The 22,346-nt window shown below is 45.2% G+C and overlaps 2 protein-coding genes across 3 annotated transcripts in view; one reads left to right on the plus strand and one right to left on the minus strand.

Annotated features, from left to right (window-relative positions):
- The first annotated feature begins 5,348 nt into the window (after nt 1-5,348).
- Nucleotides 5,349-11,525, plus strand: LOC131187209 (pro-epidermal growth factor-like). The gene is made up of 7 exons (XM_058161449.1): nt 5,349-5,410; nt 5,842-5,943; nt 7,712-7,812; nt 8,247-8,333; nt 9,912-10,034; nt 11,165-11,329; nt 11,467-11,525. Exons 1-7 carry the CDS (start codon nt 5,349-5,351, stop codon nt 11,523-11,525), a joined length of 699 nt encoding a protein of 232 aa, XP_058017432.1.
- Nucleotides 11,526-17,998: 6,473 nt separating this feature from the next.
- Nucleotides 17,999-22,346, minus strand: part of TP73 (tumor protein p73) — a 28,115-nt gene continuing 23,767 nt past the window's right edge. Inside the window, exons 9-11 of one of the 2 annotated variants that reach the window (XM_058161091.1) lie at nt 21,373-21,505; nt 20,273-20,366; nt 17,999-19,716 (exon numbers count right to left, since the gene is read on the minus strand). In XM_058161091.1, coding sequence (XP_058017074.1) covers nt 19,396-19,716; nt 20,273-20,366; nt 21,373-21,505 — 548 coding nt within the window. In that variant the 3' untranslated portion in view covers nt 17,999-19,395. The remainder of the gene's footprint in view (nt 19,717-20,272; nt 20,367-21,372; nt 21,506-22,346) is intronic. The other variant, XM_058161092.1, reaches the window with a different exon arrangement.

The following is a 22,346-nucleotide window of genomic DNA, read 5'->3' on the forward strand; positions in this document are numbered from 1 at the left end:
ATTTTAGATTCTTTCTCCAACCAGTTATACCATCTATTCCACGTTTCCTAATATATCGTTTCCTCTCGGTCTTTTAATCCCATTGTTAATTTATCTGCTTCTGCGCATCCTAGCACCTTTTTTTTTATAATCACGGTATTCGGTGGAGCAAATCTTTGTTTCCAATTTTGTGCAAGTGAAATTCTGGCGGCCGTTAATGATGTGGAGTAGCATATTTTCATCCTCGTTCCGCCCGCATCTTCAAACTCTACATTTCGGCCATGCGCCGGGAAACGTTGGGAACCTCTAGCCTGTCTTTGGATGCTTTTTCATCCAGGTCTCTTGGGCCAGCTCATCTTCTGGGTTTTTTTTCCCCCACATTGCCACTTTGGAAAACGATGAAATTTCTACCGGTGTGTGTGTGTGTGTGGGGGATGGCTAGAATCCAGAACTGGAATTTTCAGAACGGTTTGAAATGAAACGGACTCTCCTGGTTCTTTGCATGCCGACTCCGTCCGGGCTCAAGCGCGTTCCGGCCGGACGCAGATGGACGGGTGCTGCTGGAAGATTCGCTTGCGTTCTTAGGCTGAAGGATGAGAGGTTGGCGGGGGGAAAGAGAACCCCCTCCTCAATCAAAATGCAGAAGAGTTTCTTGCCTTCTCCTCTCCTCTTCATCATCCTCTCCACCGTGCAGGGTAAAAACCTGATTCATGGTGAGTTCTAGGCTTTTGACAGACCTAAGAATTGGAGACCTCTTGTCTCCGTTCCTGTGTTATATTTCCCCACCCCACCCCTTCTTTCGAAGCACGTCGGACTCTTAATTTCCCCCCTCAAATGGCTGGTTAAAAATAATACAGGTGCCTTAGGTTACTTATACAGGTGCCTTAGGTTACTTATACAGTAGTAAAGGCAGGGATAAAAATAATCACTCAATAAAATAAAGGATCATGAATTTCTAGTGCTGCCGTTCTTGTTTTGGCTCTGACCCTAATTTGACGTGGGAAAATAGAATACAGATTTTTTTTTTTTAATTTGCATTTATATCCCGCCCTTCTCCGAAGACTCAGGGCGGCTTACACTATGTCAAGCCTGTTATTAAAACACAGCTGCCTGCAATTACTGCAGGTTCTAGTCCCACCAGGTCCAAGGTTGACTCAGCCTTCCATCCTTTATAAGGTAGGTAAAATGAGGACCCAGATTGTTGGGGGGGCAATAAGTTGACTTTGTATATAGTATACAAATGGATGAAGACTATTGCCTTACACACTGTAAGCCGCCCTGAGTCTTCGGAGAAGGGCAGGATATAAATGTAAATAAAAAAAAAATAGTCTTCATCCATTTGTATATTATATACAAAGTTAACTTATTGCCCCCAACAATCTGGGTCCTCATTTTACTAATAAGAATAAGAATAACACACATCATAAATGTATTTTCTGTTAAAGGGTTGCACCAGTAGAGGCCAAACAAATTTCGTTGTATACATGATGTACGATGACAATAAAGGCTATTATTATTATTATTATTATTATTATTATTATTATTATTATTATTATTATTATTATTATTATTATTATTATTATTATTATTATTATTATTATTATTATTATTATTATTATTATTATTATTAGAGAATGAATAGTGCAGTGGCCTCAGAGGTGGAGCTCTTGCCTCCCAATCGAGAGGCTGTGAGTTCGATCCTAGGTAGAGACAAATATTTGTCTTTCTGGGCACAATGAGAAATATATCTACCGAACAAAACTCCGCATTGGCAACACAAAGGGCATCCGGCCATTCAAACAACTCGGCTAACTCCATTCAGTTGCCCAGATTCCGCCCCGCAAGGGATTATGGGGGTAGTTAAATTATGATAATGAGAATCTGAAGGTTGCAAAAGGGAAATCTCGCAACTCCGGGGACACTGCCATCGTCGTAACCACGAATCGCTTGCCAAGTGTCTGAATTTTGATCACATGACTGTGGGGGAGGGGGATCCAATGGTCGTAAATGTGAAAAATAGTCTTAAGTCACTTTTTTTCCGTTGTAACTACTCTGTAGTAGTGGGGGGTTTTTTTCCCCTCTGTTTTTTTTCTTCTGCTCCTTAGATCCATATAAACCCGAATGCATCCGCCGGAAGATGCCGTGCCACCCGAAAGCGATTTGCCAACTGGACGAGCTTTCTTTGGAGTTTTATTGCCGTTGCTTGCCAGGCTACGATGGAGACGGGATCAATCTGTGCCAAGGCAAGTCCCACTCATGTCTTTCTTCCACCTGAGGTCCTTTTAGGTGACCTCAGCATCTTCCAAGGGCTGGGGACTTCAACTCCCAGCATTCTCCTCAACGCCCGGTGGAATTCTGGGATACGAAGTCCACCACCTCACGGTTGGGAATTAATAGAATAGAATAGAATAGAATTTTATTGGCCAAGTGTGATTGGACACAGAAGGAATTTGTCTTGGTGCATATGCTCTCAGTGTACATAAAAGAAAAGATACGTTCATCAAGGTACAACATTTACAACACAATTGATGATCAATATCTCAATATAAATCATAAGGATTGCCAGCAACAAGTTATAGTCATACAGTCATAAGTGGAAAGAGATTGGTGATTGGTGATTGGTAATTATGCTGGTGGGAGAATTCGGGGAATTCGTCCTGGTTTAACGGAGAAAAAAGAAGAAGAAAAAAGAGTGAGAGAGAAAGAGAGAGAGAGAGAGAAGAAAGAAAGAAAAAAATGAAAGAAAGAAAAAGAAAGAAAGAAAGAGAAAGAAAGAAAGAAAATATTGGCATCTATTTGTACTTCTACATTTTTTTTAAGCCGCCTGCTTGGGACTATTTCTGGGCTTGATAGATAAAGAAGAAGAAAGAAAAGAAAAAAGAAAGAAAGAAAGAGAAAGAAAGGAAGGAAGGAAGGAAGGAAGGAAGGAAGGAAGGAAGGAAGGAAGAAGAAAAAGAAAATATTGGCATCTATTTGTACTACATTTTTTAAGTCGCCTGCTTGGGACTATTTCTGGGCTTGATGGAGAAATAGAAGAAAGAAAAAAAGAGAGAAAGAGAGGAAAGAAAGAGAAAGAAAGAAAAAAGAAAGAAAGAAAAAAGAAAATATTGGCATCTATTTGTATTTCTACATTTTTTTAAGTCGCCTGCTTGGGACTATTTCTGGGCTTGATGGAGAAAGAGAAGAAAGAAAAGAAAGAAAGAAAGAAAGAAAGAAAGAAAGAAAGAAAGAAAGAAAGAAAGAAAGAAAGAAAAAGAAAAATAAAAAATTGGCATCTATTTGTACTTTAAAATTTTTTTAAAGTAGCCTGCTTGGGACTATTTCTGGGCTTGGCGGAGAAAGAAAGAAAGAAAGAAAGAGAGAGAGAGAGAGAGAATTTAAGAGGTCTGTAAGGGATGTGCGTAAGAGCCCCAGTGTGCCTTCCGTCCCTGTCCTAACGTTTCCTTTTATTCGTATCCTTATAATTATGTTCACACTTGTATCTGTCATAAAATACATGCTTGACGAAATAAATAAAATAAAATAAATAAGGCAAGGTCAAGAAAAGGGACGAAAAAATATCCAGCAGGCTGAAAACGGTCAGAATTTGGTTTGCTCGCTTCTTCTTCTTCTTTTTTTTTAAAGAGTTCCCAAATTCGCCTTGCTTGTTTGCAGCCCCTGCCTTCCACATCACCGTTTCTGACGCTTCCATTTGTGACGAGATGGGCGAGCAGGTGTGTCTCCTCCACGTGAAAGAGCCACGCGTCACTTTCCACGTCTCCGTCTCGGCTTCCGCCAACCGACGATCACCCAGCGTGATCTGGTACAAGTTTTACACTGGACAAAGCCCGCAGTTCCACAGGTAAGGTAGCTGTGGAAAGCTACGGAAAACAGGTTTCTTACCAGCTCGGCCCGTACGAGATGGTAAGAGATGGGTAATATATTGGGCATTTCCTAGGAAATTCTCAAGATACAAATTGGATAGGGTCAAAGTCAATTGAATTTAACATTAACAGAATTGGAAGGGACCTTGGATGTCATCTAGTCCAACCCCCTGCTCACGCAGGAGACGCGTACTAGGGATTCGAACCGCCGACCTTTCTGATCGACCAGCTCAGTGTCTTGGCCAATGAGCCACCTAGCCAAGCTGGTAAATGAGAGAACAGACAAAAAAGGAATAGAAACCCAGACGACACCCGAGTAAATGAAAGAGGGGGGAAACGAAAAAAAAAAGTGTTATTATATAAATGTACATTGATATATGCGTAACCAGTAAAATAGAAAAGAAATTGAAAGGGAAATGTATGTAAATAGACAATCGGGGGTTGCTCCAATACCATCTTGAAAAATATATCGAATTGAAAAGAAACACAACAATGGAGAGGGAATAGAGAGAGAAGAGTAGAGGGACAGATAGGAAGAAGAGGGGAGAAGGGAGGAAAGGAGAGAGAGGGACAGAAGAGAGGGAAAAGGAGAAAAAGAAAGGGAAGGGAAATGAGTAGGAGAGAAGGTTAAAAAGGGAGGAAGAGGGGAGGAGTGGGGGAAAGGAAGGGGAAGTAAAGGAGGGGAGGGAGAGGAGGAAAGAAGAAAGTGGAAAAGTTATGACCAAGACCCAAGTAGTGATTACCAAACACATTTCAGTCCTCAACAAACTTATTAAAAGAAGATGAGAATTAATCCATTCTCAGCTTAGTCCAAAACAAAATTCTTAATAACCATTCTGTTGGCCTTATCACCAACCTTTGATGTCTTTGGCAACCTGCCAAAGGCCTTTTCTTGGCAAACCCCCCAAAAAGTTCAAGAGACGCTGACAAGAAGCATGGAAATCAACATTGCTTTCCTACAAAGAACCCAACGGCTCCTTGCTGCTCTTTTAAGCCTTCTGGGAGGGGCCAATCACGATCCCCTTTTGCGACCTCCTGTCAGGCGAAATCAACGGGGAAGCCGGGTTCACTGAACAACCCATATGACTGACTTAACAACTGCAGGAATTCACTTGTTAACCGTGGCAAGGAAGGTCGTAAAACGGGGTCAAGACTCACTTAACAAATGCCTCGTAAATTTTGGCCTCAATTCTGGTTGTTAAGTCAAGGGCAAGCTGTCCTTTCTCTTTACAGACCGTCTTTCTTCCTTGCAGCTACCGGCGGCGCTTGGGATCCGTGGGAAGCAGGGCTCTGAGGATAACGGTGGGCAACCGCAGCCGTATCCTAACCCTCCTATCGGTACAAGATGACGATTTTTACCCCAATCTTTTCTGGGCAGAAGTGAGGCTCCGTGCCCTGCTCCCCAAAACTCCTGGAGTCGAAGCTTACGATTTAACCCGCCTTCAAATGTTAAACCCTTCTGGATTGAGATTCTATTTCGCCCTGGAGGGAGCATCGATCGGTAAGATGGAGCGAGTGGTGAGAAAAACGACAACCTTGCAGTTTGGCAGGGAAAAGCAAATGCATGGGTATTCCTCCTTAGTTCTAGGTTGCTGCTCTCCTTGATTGGTTTCCACCCGTTGCTTTTTGTCCTGCCCTCAGATGCTTTGGAGAATAGTTTGACCCAGAGTTGAAATGCTCCCGGTTCAGACCGGATTGGCCGATCCGGTAGCAATGGGGGCAGCTGGTTGGGAGAACCAGTAGCAAAAATCCCTGCCCCCACCCCCCAACCTCAGCTGAGCCACGCGATTGTCAGAACCTTTTTTTTTAAACCTTTTAAAAGCATTTTTTAAATAACCTATTCGGCCTATTTGAACGTTGAGAAATTTCGTCTCCTCTTCCCTCATCTCCCCCCCCCTCACTTTCTTCTTTTTGTTTTGGGAAAAGAAGTTGGACCCCTTTTGGAAGGAGATACAGCGGTCCTCCGGCTACCCGAGTACCTGCACCTCTCGCCTTCCAGCTTCGTTCAGTGGATCAAGGAACCACGTCCGCTGACCTTGCTGGATGACCAAGCCGTGGTCATCGCCGACGAGGTGGAGAAGATGGAGATCAGCGGTTTGACGTAGGTGTTGTGACCCAGGCCCAAGTAGGTAGTAGGAAACTCAGTCCGTGAAAAAAACAAACTTTATTCGAACAGCTGAGAATTACTTCATTCCCAGCGTAGTTCAACTAAATTAAAGCAAATTCCTCCCAACACAAATTCCTCAGTCCTATGACAAACCTTGGTCCAATTAGGCAAACTGTCAAAGGCCTTTCTTGGCAAACAGTCAGAAGTCACAAAGAAGACGACGAAGCTACCAACGTTGTTTTCCGGCAAAGCCCAAACGCCGTTGATGGTCTGTTTTAAGCCTTATGGGAGGGGCCAATCATCTCTTGGCCTTACTCCCAAGTCGTCCTCTTTGCTTGAGCTGCTCTTGCCTTCTGGCAGCTCTTCTCATGCGTGCATTAGTAACAGGCTCCTCCTGTTCCTCTGCCTCACTACTAGCAGTCTCTAGATGGCCCTGGCCCCACCTTGGCCTCATCGCTGTCCGACTCCATTGCCGCTCCGCAGGCTGCTGGGGCAGACCACAACAACAGCAAGGAACAGAGTTCTGGTCGCGAAAATCCCCTCTTTTATTCACCTCTTGTGAATTAATTGCATTCACCCACCAAAAAATCCAGGCAAGAGTCCTTCAAGGAGATAACGGCAGTAGCAGACCTTATCAGTTCCTTGCCATAATTGCCAAGCCGTGAGCTCCCAGCCGAAAGGCTGCAAATTAAATTCTGGCAAAAGGAGTCTCTCTGGCACGAAACACCATGAGCAAAATCTTCAGAAATACGAACGGTTGTCTCCTACGACAACTACTTCCCTTTCTTTCTATATGTTCCCCAGTCAGGGAGAGGCCATTCAGTGTCCTCACCAGTGGTGGGTTTCAAAATTTTTTTACTACCGGTTCTGTGGGTGTGGCCTGGTGGGCGTAGCATAGCCTGGTGGGCGTGGCAGGGGAAGGATACTATAAAATATCCATTCCCACCTAACTTCAGGGGAAGGATACTGTAAAATCTCCGTTCCCTTCCCACTCCAGGGGAAGGATACTGCAAAATCCCCATTTCCTCCCGATCAGCTGGGACTTGGGAGGCAGAGAATAGATGGGGGCGGGGCCAGTCAGAGGTGGTGTTTACCGGTTCTCCGAACTAGTCAAAATTTCTGCTACCGGTTCTCCAGAACTGGTCAGAACCTGCTGAAACCCACCTCTGGTCCACATGTGTTTTGCTTCCCGCGTCGACTCCTTGTCCTCGCCTCTTCTAACTGCTCTGGAACAGGCCCCAGCTGTTCTTCCTCCTCACTCATCTCAGCCTCCAAAGGCAGGTGCCTCTCTGGTAGCTGGGAAATGTCATAAAGTCCTGGCTCTATCTCTGCCTCCGAGGCAGAGCATCCCCCAAAGCCTTCCCCAGACTCCAGAACTGGCCCCAGTTCCTCCCCAACCTCCTCATCGTCCAAGTCTGCTGTCGGTTCCGCCAGCAAACTGGCGGGCCACAACAGATTAGCTCATTAGTCCTATGCAGAAAGAAGTATAAGAGGCTGGGAAATTACTTGTCTTCCTGAACCTAACCAGCATCTACCGCTCCTGTTTCCGGAAGAAAAGCCATCAACAGACACATAGAGATAAAACCACATTTACACGCCATTTAAAAGAGGCAATAAAAAGCTGAGAAGGAGACAAAAAAATGGAGCTCTTTTTCTGCCCGTTTCAGGAAATTTCCTGCAAGCCTTTCCTCTCTCTTTTTTTTCCCTTTCAGAATTGGCCAATATTTGCTGGGTTGTTTTTTTTCCTCTTTACATCCCGCAGGGAGTCCAGTTTTGGTTACATCCGAGCCCTGGTTTACGATTTCCACCCAGAGATTCCTGGACGTGTTTTGGTAGCTGAGAGGCTCTTCTTAATAAAGAAAGGTACTGGGTTTTTCTCTCTCTCTTTTAATTCATGGACAGCGTCCTAAATCGAATCAAATTGAATAGAATAGAAAAGAAAATATGGAATAGAATAAAATAGAAAATATGGAATAGAATAGAAAATATAGAATAGAATAGAGTAGAGTAGAGTAGAATAGAATAGAATAGAATAGAATAGAATAGAATAGAATAGAATAGAATAGAATAGAATAGAATAGAATAGAATAGAATAACAGAATTGGAAGGGACCTTGGAGGTCTTCTAGTCCAACCCCCTGCTTAGGCAGGAAACCCTTTACCACTCCAGACAAAATGGTTATCCAATCTCTTCTTAAAAACTTCCAGTGTTAATCTTGGTTTAATCTGACTGCGTCGTTCTGATTTGACGCTCCCTTGAAACCCGGGAACAGACCAACTACGTTGCTTCCATTTCAGACGTCAGCAAAACCTGCGAGGGAAGCCGAGGAGAAAGGAGCTGCCGTTGCAACCCGGGGTTCGAAGGAAGGGGTGTGCATTGTGTCGGTAACTTTTGAGCTTTGTCTCTTTGTGTAGCGGTGTGTTTTGTGTGCGTGTGGGTCTGCGGGGTTAGCGTTTGCGAGAATGGTGAACTCTACCGAAGTAGGTTTTGTAACCGGAAAGGAGATTTAAAACGATAGGAAATTCATGACAGGGAGGAGCTAAGTGGATCCTCTAGCAAATAAAAATAAATAAATAAATCAGAGAGCCTGTGGATTCTCCAGCAAAGGGGATCCCAGATTAGCCATCTCTCAGATTAAAAGAAGCAGAATGATAGACGACAGAAGCTTAATTCATGTCGTATGTCTGTAGTATTATTATTTATCCTTCTTGCTATCTTTCTTTAAAAGGTTAAATCAACTAGTCCAGTGGCCATCATTTAAACCTTTTTAAAATACTTTTTGGCCTGGAGGGTTGAATCTTCGTTGACATCTTCTTCTTCAATTGTGATCATCAATTGTGTTGTAAATGTTGTACCTTGATGAACGTATCTTTTCTTTTATGTACACTGAGAGCATATGCACCAAGACAAATTCCTTGTGTGTCCAATCACACTTGGCCAATAAAATTCTATTCTGTTCTATTCTATTCTTCTCTTCTTTTCAAGATGATAATGTATTCAAAATATTATCAATGTTCAATATCAATATCACATTCAAAGTATTCAAATTCAGTTCTTTTATCCTCGACTTACAATCATAGTTCAGCCCTTTTTTTATAAATAGTGTAATTTTTCTTCTATTTCTCTCTCTCTCTCTCCTTCCTTCTTTCCTTCTTCCCTCCCCTTCCACCTTCCCCTTTCTTCCCCTTCCCTTCCCTTCCCTTCCCTCCTTCCTTCCTTCTTTTCTCCCTTTCTTCCTTCCTTCCTTCCTTCCTTCCTTCCTTCTTTCCTTCTTCCCTCCCCTTCTCCCTTCCCCTTTCTTCCTTCCTTCCTTCTCTTCCTTCCTCCTTCCTTTCTTCTTTTCTCCTTTCCTTTCTTCCTTCGTCTTCCCTCCCCTTCCACCTTCCCCTTTCTTTCTCTTCCCTTCCCTTCCCTCCTTCCTTTCTTCTTTTCTCCCTCCCTCCCTCCCTCCCTTCCTTTCTTGTCCCGTCTCCTTCACTCCTCCTCCTCTTTCTCTCTCATTCCTTTTCTCTTCCTTCCTTCCTCCTCCTCCTTTTCCACCATTCCTCCTCCTCCTCTCCTTTCCTCCTCCTCTTTCACTATTCCTCCTCCTGCTCCTAATTTTTTCCCCTCCCTAAGACATCAATGAGTGCAAGAGGAAAACAGCCCTGAGCTGCCTGGCCGAGGCCACCTGCATTAACACCTATGGGTCGTATTCCTGCCGCTGCCCCCAGGGTTTAGAAGGAGACGGCCTACTCCGCTGCATAGGTAGGGAGACGTTTTCTCACTTGCCCGGTGAGGTTTCAGTGAGTTTGCGTAAGTCTTAGGGCCACTACCTGTATACGATTGTGGGTACCGTTTTATCATTTTTGGACGTCCGTTCACAGGTCCCTTCCGGCGGGGCTGTGACCTCGGCCCGCTTCAGTGTTTCTCTTATATTTCTCTTATAAAAATATTCTCTGATTTTTTTTCCTCTTTCTCAGACATCGACGAATGTACCAGAGGCAGCCACAACTGCAACCGAGACGCGTTGTGTTTGAACACTCTGGGCTCCTACGTTTGCGCCTGCCAGAGTGGCTTCGTGGGCGACGGCTCGCGCTGTACAGGTAACCCCCACCCCTCAATTGTAAGTTTCTGAAGGGGTGGGGAAGATTTACGCTGGAACAGAGTCAAAAGAAGATGAAAAGAAAGTATATAATATATTAGAAAATTGGAGTCGCTCGGTTACCAAACAAGGGAAATACTACACAACAAAGAAGAAAGAAAGAAGGAAGGAACAGAGGGTAAGACAGAGGAGGTGAAGGAGAGAGAGGGATGGAAGGAAGGGGAAGGAGAGGAAGGTAGGATTAAAAAAAGGAGAGGAAGGTAAGATATAAAAGTAGGATAAAGGATAAAGAATAGAATAGAATAGAATTTTTTATTGGCCAAGTGTGATTGGACACACAAGGAATTTGTCTTGGTGCGTATGCTCTCAGTGTACATAAAAGAAAAGATACCTTCATCAAGGTACAACATTTACAACACAATTGATGGTCAATATATCAATATAAATCATAAGGATTGCCAGCACAAGTTATAGTCATACTGTCATAAGTGGAAAGAGATTGGTGATGGGAACGATGAGAAGATTAATAGTAGTGCTATTACTATAGTGCTATTACTATAAAAAAAGGAGAGGAAGGTAGGATATAAAAGTAGGATAGAGGATAAAGGATAAAGGAGAGGAAGGTAGGATAGAGGGGAGAAGGCGAGAAAGGAGAGAAAGAGGAGAGGAGTGGGGGAGAGGAAGGAGAAGTAGGAAGGAGGAGAGAGAGGAGGAGGAAGAAGGTAGGAAAGGCGAGGAGGGAGGGAGGAAGGGAAAAAAGAAGGTGGTTTGTTGTAAAATGAAGGGAAAGAAAGGGTAGAAGAGCAACCCCAAACGTAATTAAAATGTTTTATCTGTGTGCTTTCATTAGAAAAAAATATGTATGATTAATGAATGGACAAGAGAATGTACATTTACAATATGTTTATAAGAAAATAAAAACCTTTAAAAAAAAAAAAAAAAAAGGAAATGTGAACCCATTTCCATGCGTCCGGATGTCGATCGCGGGACCGTCCTTGAAACGGTCGTAAGGGTGACCAAAATGGTCCTAGCTCACTTTTTTTTCGCAGTGGTGTTGTAACTTGGAACGGTCGCTAGGCGAAGTGTTGTAAGTCGAACATGGGTTTGTTTTTTTCCTCTTCTCCCGCCCAGCCAAGAGCACCTGGTCGCCATGGTCACCGTGGTCCCCCTGCTCCGTCACTTGCGGCATCCAAAACCAGATGCGTATTCGCGAATGCACCCACGAGGAGAGCGGGATGCGCTGCCTGGGCCCTTCAGCTGACCTCAAGGGGTGCCCCAACCTGCAGCCTTGTCCCAGTAAGTCCATTTTCTTCGCTGTCCGAATAATAATAATAATAATAATAATAATAATAATAATAATAATAATAATAATAATAATAATAATAATAATAATAATAAAATAATCAACATTTTAAGCCTGGTTCCCCTTACAGATGGCTCCAGGCCTAAAATCCATCGCTTTTTGGCCAAGAATCGGTGGCAATACAGGTAGTCCTTGACTTACGACCATAACGGGGGTGGGAATTCCCCTTCTTAAGTGGGGTGAGGTCGTAAGTCGCATCATCATGACATGACCGGACCTGATTTTGCGAACGTTTGGCGGCGGTCATAAAGTGAATTGCAGATTCACTGAGCAACCGGGCGACTTGACATAACGACTGCGGTGATTCGCTTAATGACTGCGGCAAGAAAGGTCGTAAAACGGGACGAAACTCACTGAACGACAGAAACGTTGGGTTCCATTGTGGTCGTAAGTCGAGGACTAACCTGCCTGTTCTGTTTTAATTGGTCCCTGACGCCCCCCTAATCAGTATTGCCTCTGCTTCTTTCTGTCTTCCCTTGTCTCAGGTAATGGCGGCTGGACGGTGTGGTCCCCTTGGTCGCCGTGCCTGGAGACATGTTCGGGGATCAAGAAACGGGTCCGGTTATGCGACAGTCCTCCCCCTTCCAGAGGAGGTCTCCCTTGCAAAGGGGAGGAGGAGCAACTCGGATTATGCCACTCGAGCCACTGTGCCGGTATTTAATGAGATGTTCTGTCCCCCCTCGCCTCCGTCCGAGCGATGGCTTAATTAGCTGGCACTATCAGCTCTGGCAGCAAAATAGCGAGCTTCTGCCAAGTGTCTCTGTTATCTCCCGATGAGTCGCCGATGAGTCACCCAGGAACAAACAGCTCTCAGGCATAATAGCTCTCGCTGCTTTTATATCCTGTGGGGTGTGGCTCCATGACTCAGCACTTCCTAGGCCTGCCCCACCCCTGCTTCTGTTCTTCCCGCCTCTCCTGCCTACAAAACCTAGGGTCCAGCCAGGCCTGATTGCCATCAGCTGGGTCTGGAGGCGTGGCCTGGGGGGGGGAAGAGTCAGAGGACGGAGGCCTCGTTATCTCCTCCACCTGGCCTGCCTCTGGCTCCTGGAGCTGAGCCAGGGAAGCCGGTGCTCCCGAGGTAAGTCCTGATGGCCCTTCCCCCTCACTTTCCAAGTCACTTTCTGGCAGGGGGCCCGACTCGGGGGGCACAGACGCAACATGAGGACTAGCAACCCGCGACTCACTGGTTCATCCTTTTCCAAGCCACGCCTCGGGATATTAAACCACGGTTTGTTCTTTGCCTTAGTGGATGGAGCGTGGTCCCCGTGGGCCTCGTGGACGCCCTGCCCCGTCTCCTGTGGATTAGGAGTCGTACGGCGGTCACGGCGGTGCAGCAGCCCTTCCCCGAAACACGGAGGAAAGAACTGTACCGGACACGGCTACGAAGAAGGCACCTGCGGCTTTCCGGTGAGGGACCCCCTACCCCCTATCACTAAGACCCTCCCCTCCCTCCACATCCACCCTGGTTCTTGATCCAAACAAACCCAGAAGGAAAACTCCACTGGATCTCCTTTCTCTGAGTGTGGAAACTGAGCGGGGTCAGATTTCTTATTGTTGTTGTTGTTGTTGTTATCTCTTTTATTCATTAAACATGAAACTGACTCAACTGAACATTTAAAATGATGTATCACGAATATCATTGAACTGGCGCTGGGGGTTGATACCGGCTGCTGCCAGCATCCTAGGTATCAACCAAATGTCTTCGTTAAAAATGTTACGGTTGTTATCGCATTGCATTGCCTTACATTGCATTGCGTTGCATTGCATTGCATTGCATTAATTACTATGTTATATTCCGAGGTGGTATTTAGCCGATTCGGACCAGTTCAGGCGAATCGGTAGCGGAAATTGCAGGTGGTCCTATTTAGCCACATTTTTTATGCTGGGCGCATACATGGAAGCCACGCACATGAGCAAAGCACATGTATGGAAGGCTGGCCGGTAAAAATAAGTGAAATCCGCCACTGATTATATTATGTTAGGTTAGGTTAGTTTTTGTTTTGTTATGTTATATGTTATGTTATGTTGTTATGTTATGTTATGTTATGTTATGTTATGTTATGTTATGTTATGTTATGTTATGTTATGTTATGTTATGTTATGTTATGTTATTGCATTGCATTGCATTGCATTGCATTGCATTGCATTGCATTGCATTATAATTTATTACATTATTATTTATTATATTATATTATAATTTATTACATTATAATTCATTATATTATATTATAATTTTGCTTGCAGGAGGCGCTCTGCAGATTCATCGCCGAGCCTTCTGAATCCATCGTATCTGGGAAACTGATTTAGTTAAAAATATCCAACCCCAAACGTGAGTATTTTGCTGATCCATCCGGAAAACTCAAAATAATGTCTGAAGCCTTGCAGGAATCCCACCAGGTCTCGGAGAACCACCTGGAAGGTTCTCAAGGCATCCAAAAATAAAAGGATAGGTTTGCAAACAGACCCGAGTGCAAAGAATCGCTTTCGAAGACCCTCCTTTTCCATTTGTCTTTAATTCATTAATAATCGGAGGGGGGCATTCATGAGGTTCAAATCACGGCGCTTTGGAGCTACGAGAGGTTTTTCCAGCAGGATGGGACCTGTAGTTGTTGGGGCAACCATCAGAGGCTGAGAAAAGGATGGTGGAAAGTCTTCGAGTACCATTCCCCCCCACCTCACAACTATGAGCAGCAAAAGGTTAAAAAATGGATGAAGATTGTGATTAAAATATGATGGCCATTGGACCAACGTCTCCTTCCTTTTCGGTGAGTGGCTGTTTTATTGTTTTTAATTTTTATCTGCATTGGTTTTCGAGTTTGAGCCTTTCCCAAGGGAGATGTCATTAAATTCTCCTTCCACTCCTGCATTGATACCTTTTTTTTAATTGTCTGGATAAAGTAACTGCTCAGAACATTCCTAGGCCTGGTGAGTTTAAAGTTAAAAATATAATGAAATGAAATGAAATGTTTATAAAATTAAAAAAAGCTGATCCAGATTTGTTTCCGGATCAGCTCACCTCCATTCGGATTCTCTGGGCTGTTTTGACTACATCTACCATCGTTCAGTAGTTCCCAGGAGCCATTCTGGCAGGGAATGATGGGTTGTTAGTGGTTGAAAACGATGTTTCTCAACTTTAGCTGCTTTAAGATGCATGGAAGTCAACTGCTTAGGGAATTCTGGGAGCTGAAGTCCAGACATAATGGCTGGGGAATTCTGGGATTTGAAGTCCGGACATACTGGCTGGGGAATTTTAGGAGTTGAAGTCCAGACATAACGGCTTAGGAATTCTGGGAGTTGAAGTCCAGACATACTGGCTGGGGAATTCTGGGAGTCGAAGTCCAGACATAATGGCTGGGGAATTCTGGGAGTCGAAGTCCAGACATAATGGCTGGGGAATTCTGGGAGTCGAAGTCCAGACATAATGGCTGGGGAATTCTGGGAGTCGAAGTCCAGACATAATGGCTGGGGAATTCTGGGAGTCAAAGTCCAGACATAATGGCTGGGGAATTCTGGGAATCGAAGTCCAGACATAATGGCTGGGGAATTCTGGGAGTCGAAGTCCAGACATAATGGCTGGGGAATTCTGGGAGTCGAAGTCCAGACATACTGGCTGGGGAATTCTGGGAGTCGAAGTCCAGACATAATGGCTGGGGAATTCTGGGAGTCAAAGTCCAGACATAATGGCTGGGGAATTCTGGGAGTCAAAGTCCAGACATAATGGCTGGGGAATTCTGGGAATCGAAGTCCAGACATAATGGCTGGGGAATTCTGGGAGTCGAAGTCCAGACATAATGGCTGGGGAATTCTGGGAGTTGAAGTCCAGACATAATGGCTGGGGAATTCTGGGAGTCGAAGTCCAGACATAATGGCTGGGGAATTCTGGGAGTCAAAGTCCAGACATACTGGCTGGGGAATTCTGGGAGTCGAAGTCCAGACATAATGGCTGGGGAATTCTGGGAGTCAAAGTCCAGACATACTGGCTGGGGAATTCTGGGAGTCGAAGTCCAGACATAATGGCTGGGGAATTCTGGGAGTCAAAGTCCAGACATACTGGCTGGGGAATTCTGGGAGTCGAAGTCCAGACATAATGGCTGGGGAATTCTGGGAGTCAAAGTCCAGACATAATGGCTGGGGAATTCTGGGAGTCGAAGTCCACCCGTTTTAAAAGTTGCTAAGGCGGAGAAATACTGCTTTAAAACACTTGGAACGATTAGCGTTAGTGTTAAATAGTTTGGCTACAGGACAGTCAGAAATATTTGCTCAGGAATGTGGGGGAAAAAAGATGCATTTATACAAAAGGGATTTCCCCCCCCCTCCCTATAGAGGGAAAACAACATTCAAAATACATTTATTGTATTACCAAAAGGAAAAAAAAAACCATACAAAAATAAGAATTTCTCTTTTTTTGTGTGTTCCTCAAAAAGATCATTACAGCAAAGCAAACATGTTTGACCATTCAGGGGGAAAAAAAAACTAAACTAAACTGAAATCCATTTTCTGTCTGTTTCTTGGGGTCCCAGTCAGATCCCCTAAACTGAAGCCAGCATTATTGTCGGAATCAGGGGTTGTAGTCACTTACCTTGGCTACCGGTTGGCAAATGCGAGCACACACGCCATCACCGCCCATACGCGGGGCCTTGAGCGCACGCGCAGAGCATCAAAAAACGTGACGTCTGGGCGGGTGGGCGGAGCCTCCCACCGCCACCGCCACCGGTTCGCCCGAATACCAGCACTGGTCTGAACGATCATCCAGAAAGAGGCGGATATATTTGCTGCGTCCTGAGCCAGACCCACAGAAGCCATGAATTCTAAACAACTTTCAACGCTTCGCTGTGTTATCTGTAGTACAGGTAGCCCTCGAGGTACGACCACCATGGAGCCCAACATTTTTCGGTCGCTAAGTGAGACAGTAGTTTGAATGACGTAATTTATTTTCTTTTTCGTGGGAGAAAATATCAGTCTGGGGCCATTGTGCAGGTTTGGTTTTTTTTAGATATGGGCAGCACGTTAAAAACTTCTGCTTGGCCCTTTTTTTTTTGGTCACTTAAGGCCATGGTTTGAGAAGTTGTGGGGATAATTTAACAGATTAACGGAGTTGGAAGGGACCTCACAGGTCATCTAGTCCAACCCACTTCCCAAGCAGGAGACCCTACATCCGCCTCTACCTAGGATCGAACTCACAACCTCCTGATTGTGAGGCAAGAGCTCCACCTTTAGACATAAATCAGGTTTGGTTTTTTTTGAAGGGTATCGCTGCCCATCCTAAAGCAGAGATTTTTAGACGAAAAGATAATTCTCCATCTCTTGTACTTTCTTCTTTATATCTTCAAGCAAATTTAAAAAACAACAACAACCCAGAATCAACCATAGTTCCCCTTCAAGCAAGCAAGCCAATGATTCATGGCTTCATGGCTGCATCCTGGGCTATTTTGTTTTGCTGCTAATCTTGGCTTATCTAGAAATCTTTGATAGTAATACTGCTGCTAGGGAAAAAGGGTCAGGAAAGGTGTTTTTCTTATTCCCACAACGTAAGAGACTGAAAAGCTTTTTTTTTTTTTAAAGTAAAGTGCTTTAAAAGGATTTCTGCTTGGCTGGCGTGATTCGATCTCGGGATCCGGGATCGCAAAGCCCAGTTCGGGGCTGCCTCTCTCAATTGGCTCGGAGAATTGGTTAGACAAGAAGGAAGTTTTACCCCTCGTCCTACAGGAAAACTGCTAAAGAGATGGGAAATTTGAAATCACCTGGAAATGTGTGCGTTTGCGAAACAGCCAGCTGCTTCAACACACACACACACACACACACACACACACACACACACACACACACACACACACACAAATACAACAGCAACAACACCAATTCTGCAAGCAAATAAACCAAGCCGTGTGAATCTCTTGCTCGGCCGAGATGCGTTGCTTTAAAAAATATGTAAAAGGAATGACTTTTTAAAAGTCAACTCAATCCTGGACTTGATTGGAAAATCTTATTTTTTTTTTCCTGCTAAAAACAACTTGGAGCACTGTTAAATTTGGACCTCGAAGCTCCAAATACTTGAAAGTTGGGGGGGAAAAATTGGTTGGGATCAGAGGACAATCTTCCAAAATTAACACCGCCTTCTTTAAAATATTTACGATCCGTTGAATTTACTCTGGGAACTGGCAAGAGTGGGTTTTGTTTTGTTTTTTACACTTTCTTACTCTAAAGATTTTAAACAGGAAAGCCAATTTTTTTTCTTTCTTCTCTTTTAGTCTTAGCTATTTTTGTCCACCCCAAAAATTCCCCAGGAATTTGCTGCATGTTTGGGGCAGTCCTTAGAGACTGAAAAATGTGTGTATGTTAAGTTTGCATGTAGGTGTTGCGTACAGATTGCTTATCTTGGGGGTTGTTTGTGACCCACAGCCCCAATATGATCCTTGAATATTTATCCTAATTTTATCGTTAGACAGACTGATGCAGGACTCTCAGGCAGCAAATTGTGATAAGAGGGAAAACTTTGCATCCGTAAAGGACACCCATTTTCTGAATCGCAACCCCATTACACAACCACAAATTTCTTCAGCGACATAGGAAGTGTGACTTCGGAGTTCATGGCGAAGCAGATATAATTTTAAAAAATCCATTTCTTTATGAAGATCGGGACGTTCAGTTTAGGAATGGATTCCCCAAGCCGAAATCATCTGCGAATTTTAATCCCTTTGACTGTACAAATAAGGCTTTTTTTCTTTGTCTTTTTCTCCAAACTTGGCAACTTTTAAGATTCGTGGACTTCAACTGCCAGAATTCCCTAGCCAGCCATTTGCTGCTGGCTGGGGAATTCTGGAAGCTGAAGTCCACAAATTGTGAAGTTTTGTGAATTTCAGTTCCCAGAATTCCCCCATTTGCTGCTGGCTGGGGAGTTCTGGGAGTTGAAGTCCACAAATTATGAAGTTTTGTGAATTTCAGTTCCCAGAATTCCCCCATTTGCTGCTGGCTGGGGAGTTCTGGGAGTTGAAGTCCACAAATTATGAAGTTTTGTGAATTTCAGTTCCCAGAATTCCCCCATTTGCTGCTGGCTGGGGAGTTCTGGGAGTTGAAGTCCACAAGTCTTAAAAGTTGCCACGTTTTGTGAGCTTCAACCCATAGAATTCCCTAACCAGCCATTTGCTGCTGGCTGGGGAATTCTGGGAGTCGAAGTCCACAAGTCTTAAAAGTTGCCAAGTTAGGAGACCCTTGGAATTAGACCCCAAATGGTCAAATCTTGGTGATAGACAAAGCCACGTCCATCTTAAAATAGCTTACATAAACCTTACAACAGTGATTAAATACAGTTATGTACAGCGTATGTCTGCTCGGGCAGAGCAAAGGGTGAACCTAACTAATACAAAACGTCACTTAGCTTTGTTGACTGACTTATAAACAGTTTGTTGTTGTTGTTGTTGTTTTCAGTCTACGTAGCACTGTAGAAAAACAAATACTTTTTGGCAGTCCGTTACGGGAAGGGATGGGGGTCGGCGGAGGCGGTACCCCTTGTTTCTAGATCCTTTTCAACCAAAAATGGGGGATTGAGGAACCACAGACCCATTTTTTCAGAAGAAACCATGGCCGTCGTTGGAGGAAAAGTTGAGGATCGTTCAGGAACAAAACCAGCCAGCTCCTCTCTCCTTGCAGACGCAAAATTGATACCTGGATGTTCAGCAAATTCGGAGGGAAGTTTTCATCGATTTTCTGAGTCTGCCGGAACACGTCGCTTTCCTTCTTCCTTTGCGTTTTTGCACCACGACGTCGTCCGAAAGTGACATGTAACGTTTTTAACGATTTTCTGAGTCTGCCGGTCGAACTCTTTCCTTCTGAGGGGTTGCGCGACAAGGTCGTAGTAGACAAACGTACGAGAGTGGACACCGCCACAACCTCGCCGAAATACTTTTAATATTTTTCTGTGGCTTCAGTCTGGTGCCAAAATCTACAGGGCCGCAGGGCCGGCTGGCTTGCCCCTGACCTTCTCCCCCCCCACAAGTCCCCTTCAGTTGATTTCTCCCTCGAGAAACTCCTCTTTGATGGACTGTTTGCGGGATTTGCAATCCGGCAGGTCGAAGCCAAAGTCCGCCCATTCGTCGGATCCGCTCCGGTTCGGGATGGTGATGGTGTGGCGGACTCGGAAATGCACGGCTTCCATGACGCGCTGCCGTTGCAGCTCTCCGGAAGTCCCGATGGAAATGGTGGCGGCGTTGCCGCTGGAACGGAGGAGCTGCTGCCCGCCGTAATCGTGGTTCTGCTTCAAATCTTGGAGGCCCCTCCAGATGACCATGCGGTATTGCTCCGGGATCTTCAGGGCCGCCAGATCCTACCGAGAGACCAAGGCGTGGATCAACTCCATCCTGTGGGGTCCTTGGGTGCTTTCTTAGGCTGGGTAGTTTTTTTGCAGGCGTTTCATTGCCCAGCTAGGTAACGTCATAACTGACGATGCATTGACGATGTTGCTTAGTTGGGTAATTAAACGTCTGCCAGAAAACCACCAAGCTCAGAGAGCATCAAGGACCCTACAGTCCTCCTCCTCTTCCTCCTCCTCCTTTCCTTTTTCCTTGTCCTCCTCTCTGCAAACCTCACTCATTGCTAACACCGATAATGTTACTTAGTTGGGTAAATGAAATGTCTTCAAGAAAACCAAGAAGCTCAGAGAGCAGCGAGGACCCCACAGTCCTTCTCCTTCTCTACCCCTTCCTCCCACTCCTCCTCTCCACGACCTCCACTCCTTCCTAGCGCTGATGATATCACCTAGTTTGGTCATGAAATGTCTGCGAGAAAACCACCCAGCTCAGAGTGCATCCGAAGGATCCCCACAGTTCAACCCCGAGCCACAAATATCCTACTCCAAGAATATTTGCAAGGTTTATTTTTACCTCCAAGGTCAAATTCTGCAGGTGATAAAGAGTCTGTAAGCCTTGCGAAGTGAAATAGTCAATGCAGTTCGAGCAACCCAATCCGGTTAGAAAACTGCAAAGGAAAATAAACGAGAATGAAAAGAAAGAAAGAAAAAAAAAAGATTAAATCCAGAGGTCCTGGGCCAGAAGAACTTGCCAAGGGAGGAACTTGCCAAGGAGGCGCAGCACTCCAAAACCCATCCTCCCCAACGAAGGGGCAGCCAGTAACCCTCTGCTCAAATTCTTGAGAACTAGGTTTCAAAAAACAGCCTCAAATGGCGTGTCAGGAGAGTGATTTTTGCATTTTTTTTCGGGGGGGTGGGGAAGGTATTCTAGGCCAGGGGTCTCCGAATTTGGCAACCGGCTGGGGGGGATTCTGGGAGTTGAAGCCCACAAGTCTTCGAAGTTGCCAAGTTTGGAGACCCCTGGAATCGAATTGTGTGCAGCCCTCAGCCCCAAACCAGCTTGCTCCAGAGATGATGTAAGATGTAGAATAACCGAGTTGGAAGGGACCCTTGGAGGTCTTCTAGCCCAACCCCCTGCTCTAGTAGGAGACTCTATACCATTCTGGACGAATGGCTGTCTAACATCTTGAAAATATATTCTGCTCTATATAAATATAGGATATATAAACAGAATATATAGAATGACAGAGTCGGAAGGGGCCTTGAAGGTCTTCTAGCCCAACCCCCTGCTCAAGAAGGAGACTATAACATTCTGGATAAATGGCTGTCTGATCTCTTCTTGAAAATATATTCTGTCCTATAAAAATATAAATATAGATATAGAATATATTCTATATCTATAAATAGAATATATAAAATAACAAAGTTGGAAGGGACCTTAGAGGTCTTCTAGTCCAGCCCCCCCTGCTCACCCAGGAGGCCCTAGACCATGGGTCTTCCGCCCTGGCATGGCTGGCTGGGGGATTATGGGAACTGTAGTCCACACGTCGTCAAGGTTACCGCACCTGGACCATCACCGGGGTCCCCAACCCTGGATCCCTGTAGAAGTTAAAACGGACAACAGGGGCTGCCCCCCACACACCCCACCACTACCACCACCCGCGGCATCAGTACCTGACGAGGCTGGGGTCCGGGTTGTAGGGTGGGGGCGGAGTGCAGTGCGAGCTGGACACCATGGGCTGTGAGGAGTGAGCCCCGTTCATTTCGCCGTTGGGCTGCATGGCGTGATTGTTGAGCATTGTCGGGCCTGAGATCCGGGAAAGAAAGACAGGCGGTGACTTTACAAATCCCATTTTTCTTATAAATACGAATGCTTGGATGTCGGCTACTGTTCTGCCCTAGGCTTCCCTAAAAAGCATGAGGCAGAGTCTTCGTCCCGGCAAAACCCCTTGTATTTGCATGACTCTGAATTCCTTTTATTCGCAGTCAGCAAGGCCTGTCCAAACAGTCTTTCAAGAGGAATGCTTATCAACACCAAACTTATCTCGCTTGGAAGGCTGCCAGATTAACTAGGTTCCAAACGCAGAGAAAGGCAAAACTTGGCACAGAGTCTCTTAAAGACACGAACAGAACTTTTCACTCTTGAAACCGACCGACCGACCGAATTGTTTCCCGCAAAAGCCCTTCCCCATTCGTTCTTATCTTGTTTCCTAAGGGAGGGGCCAATCACCTCCAAGTTGTGGCTTTACTCCCAAGTCGACCCTGCTTTCTCAGTTGTTCTTGTCTTCCGGCAGCTCTGTGCATGCGCACACTGGGAACGGGCTCCAGCTGTTCCTCTGCCTCGCTGCTGTCTAGCTCCCTCTCTGCCTCCGACATCCGAGCTTTCCCCAATCCCCAGGACTGGCCCATGTTCCTCCCCAACCTCCTCGCTGTCCGACTGTGCTGCCAGCCCTGCTGGCCACAACAGCTACGCGCTTTCAAGCCAAATTTCTAAACTCTACCTGCCATCATAACTCAGCCCGAACAGGTCTGTCACTAAGCGAGAGTCCATGAATTTTGCCCCGTTTTTACGCTCTTTCTCAACGCAGCTGTTCAGTCAATCGCCGCAGCGGTTATATGACTAAGACGGACGTTAAGTGAACCCGGTT

This window comes from Ahaetulla prasina, chromosome 18 (assembly GCF_028640845.1).
Source record: "Ahaetulla prasina isolate Xishuangbanna chromosome 18, ASM2864084v1, whole genome shotgun sequence".
NCBI lineage: Eukaryota > Metazoa > Chordata > Lepidosauria > Squamata > Colubridae > Ahaetulla > Ahaetulla prasina.

Coding starts and splice junctions, on each gene's coding strand:
- LOC131187209 (XM_058161449.1), top strand. CDS start 5,349: ATGGAGCGAGTGGTGAGAAAAACGACAACCTTGCAGTTTGGCAGGGAA. Junction 8,334..9,911: donor AAGGGGTGTGCATTGTGTCG/GTAACTTTTGAG, acceptor CCTCTTTCTCAG/ACATCGACGAATGTACCAGA. Junction 11,330..11,466: donor CAACCTGCAGCCTTGTCCCA/GTAAGTCCATTT, acceptor TTCCCCTTACAG/ATGGCTCCAGGCCTAAAATC.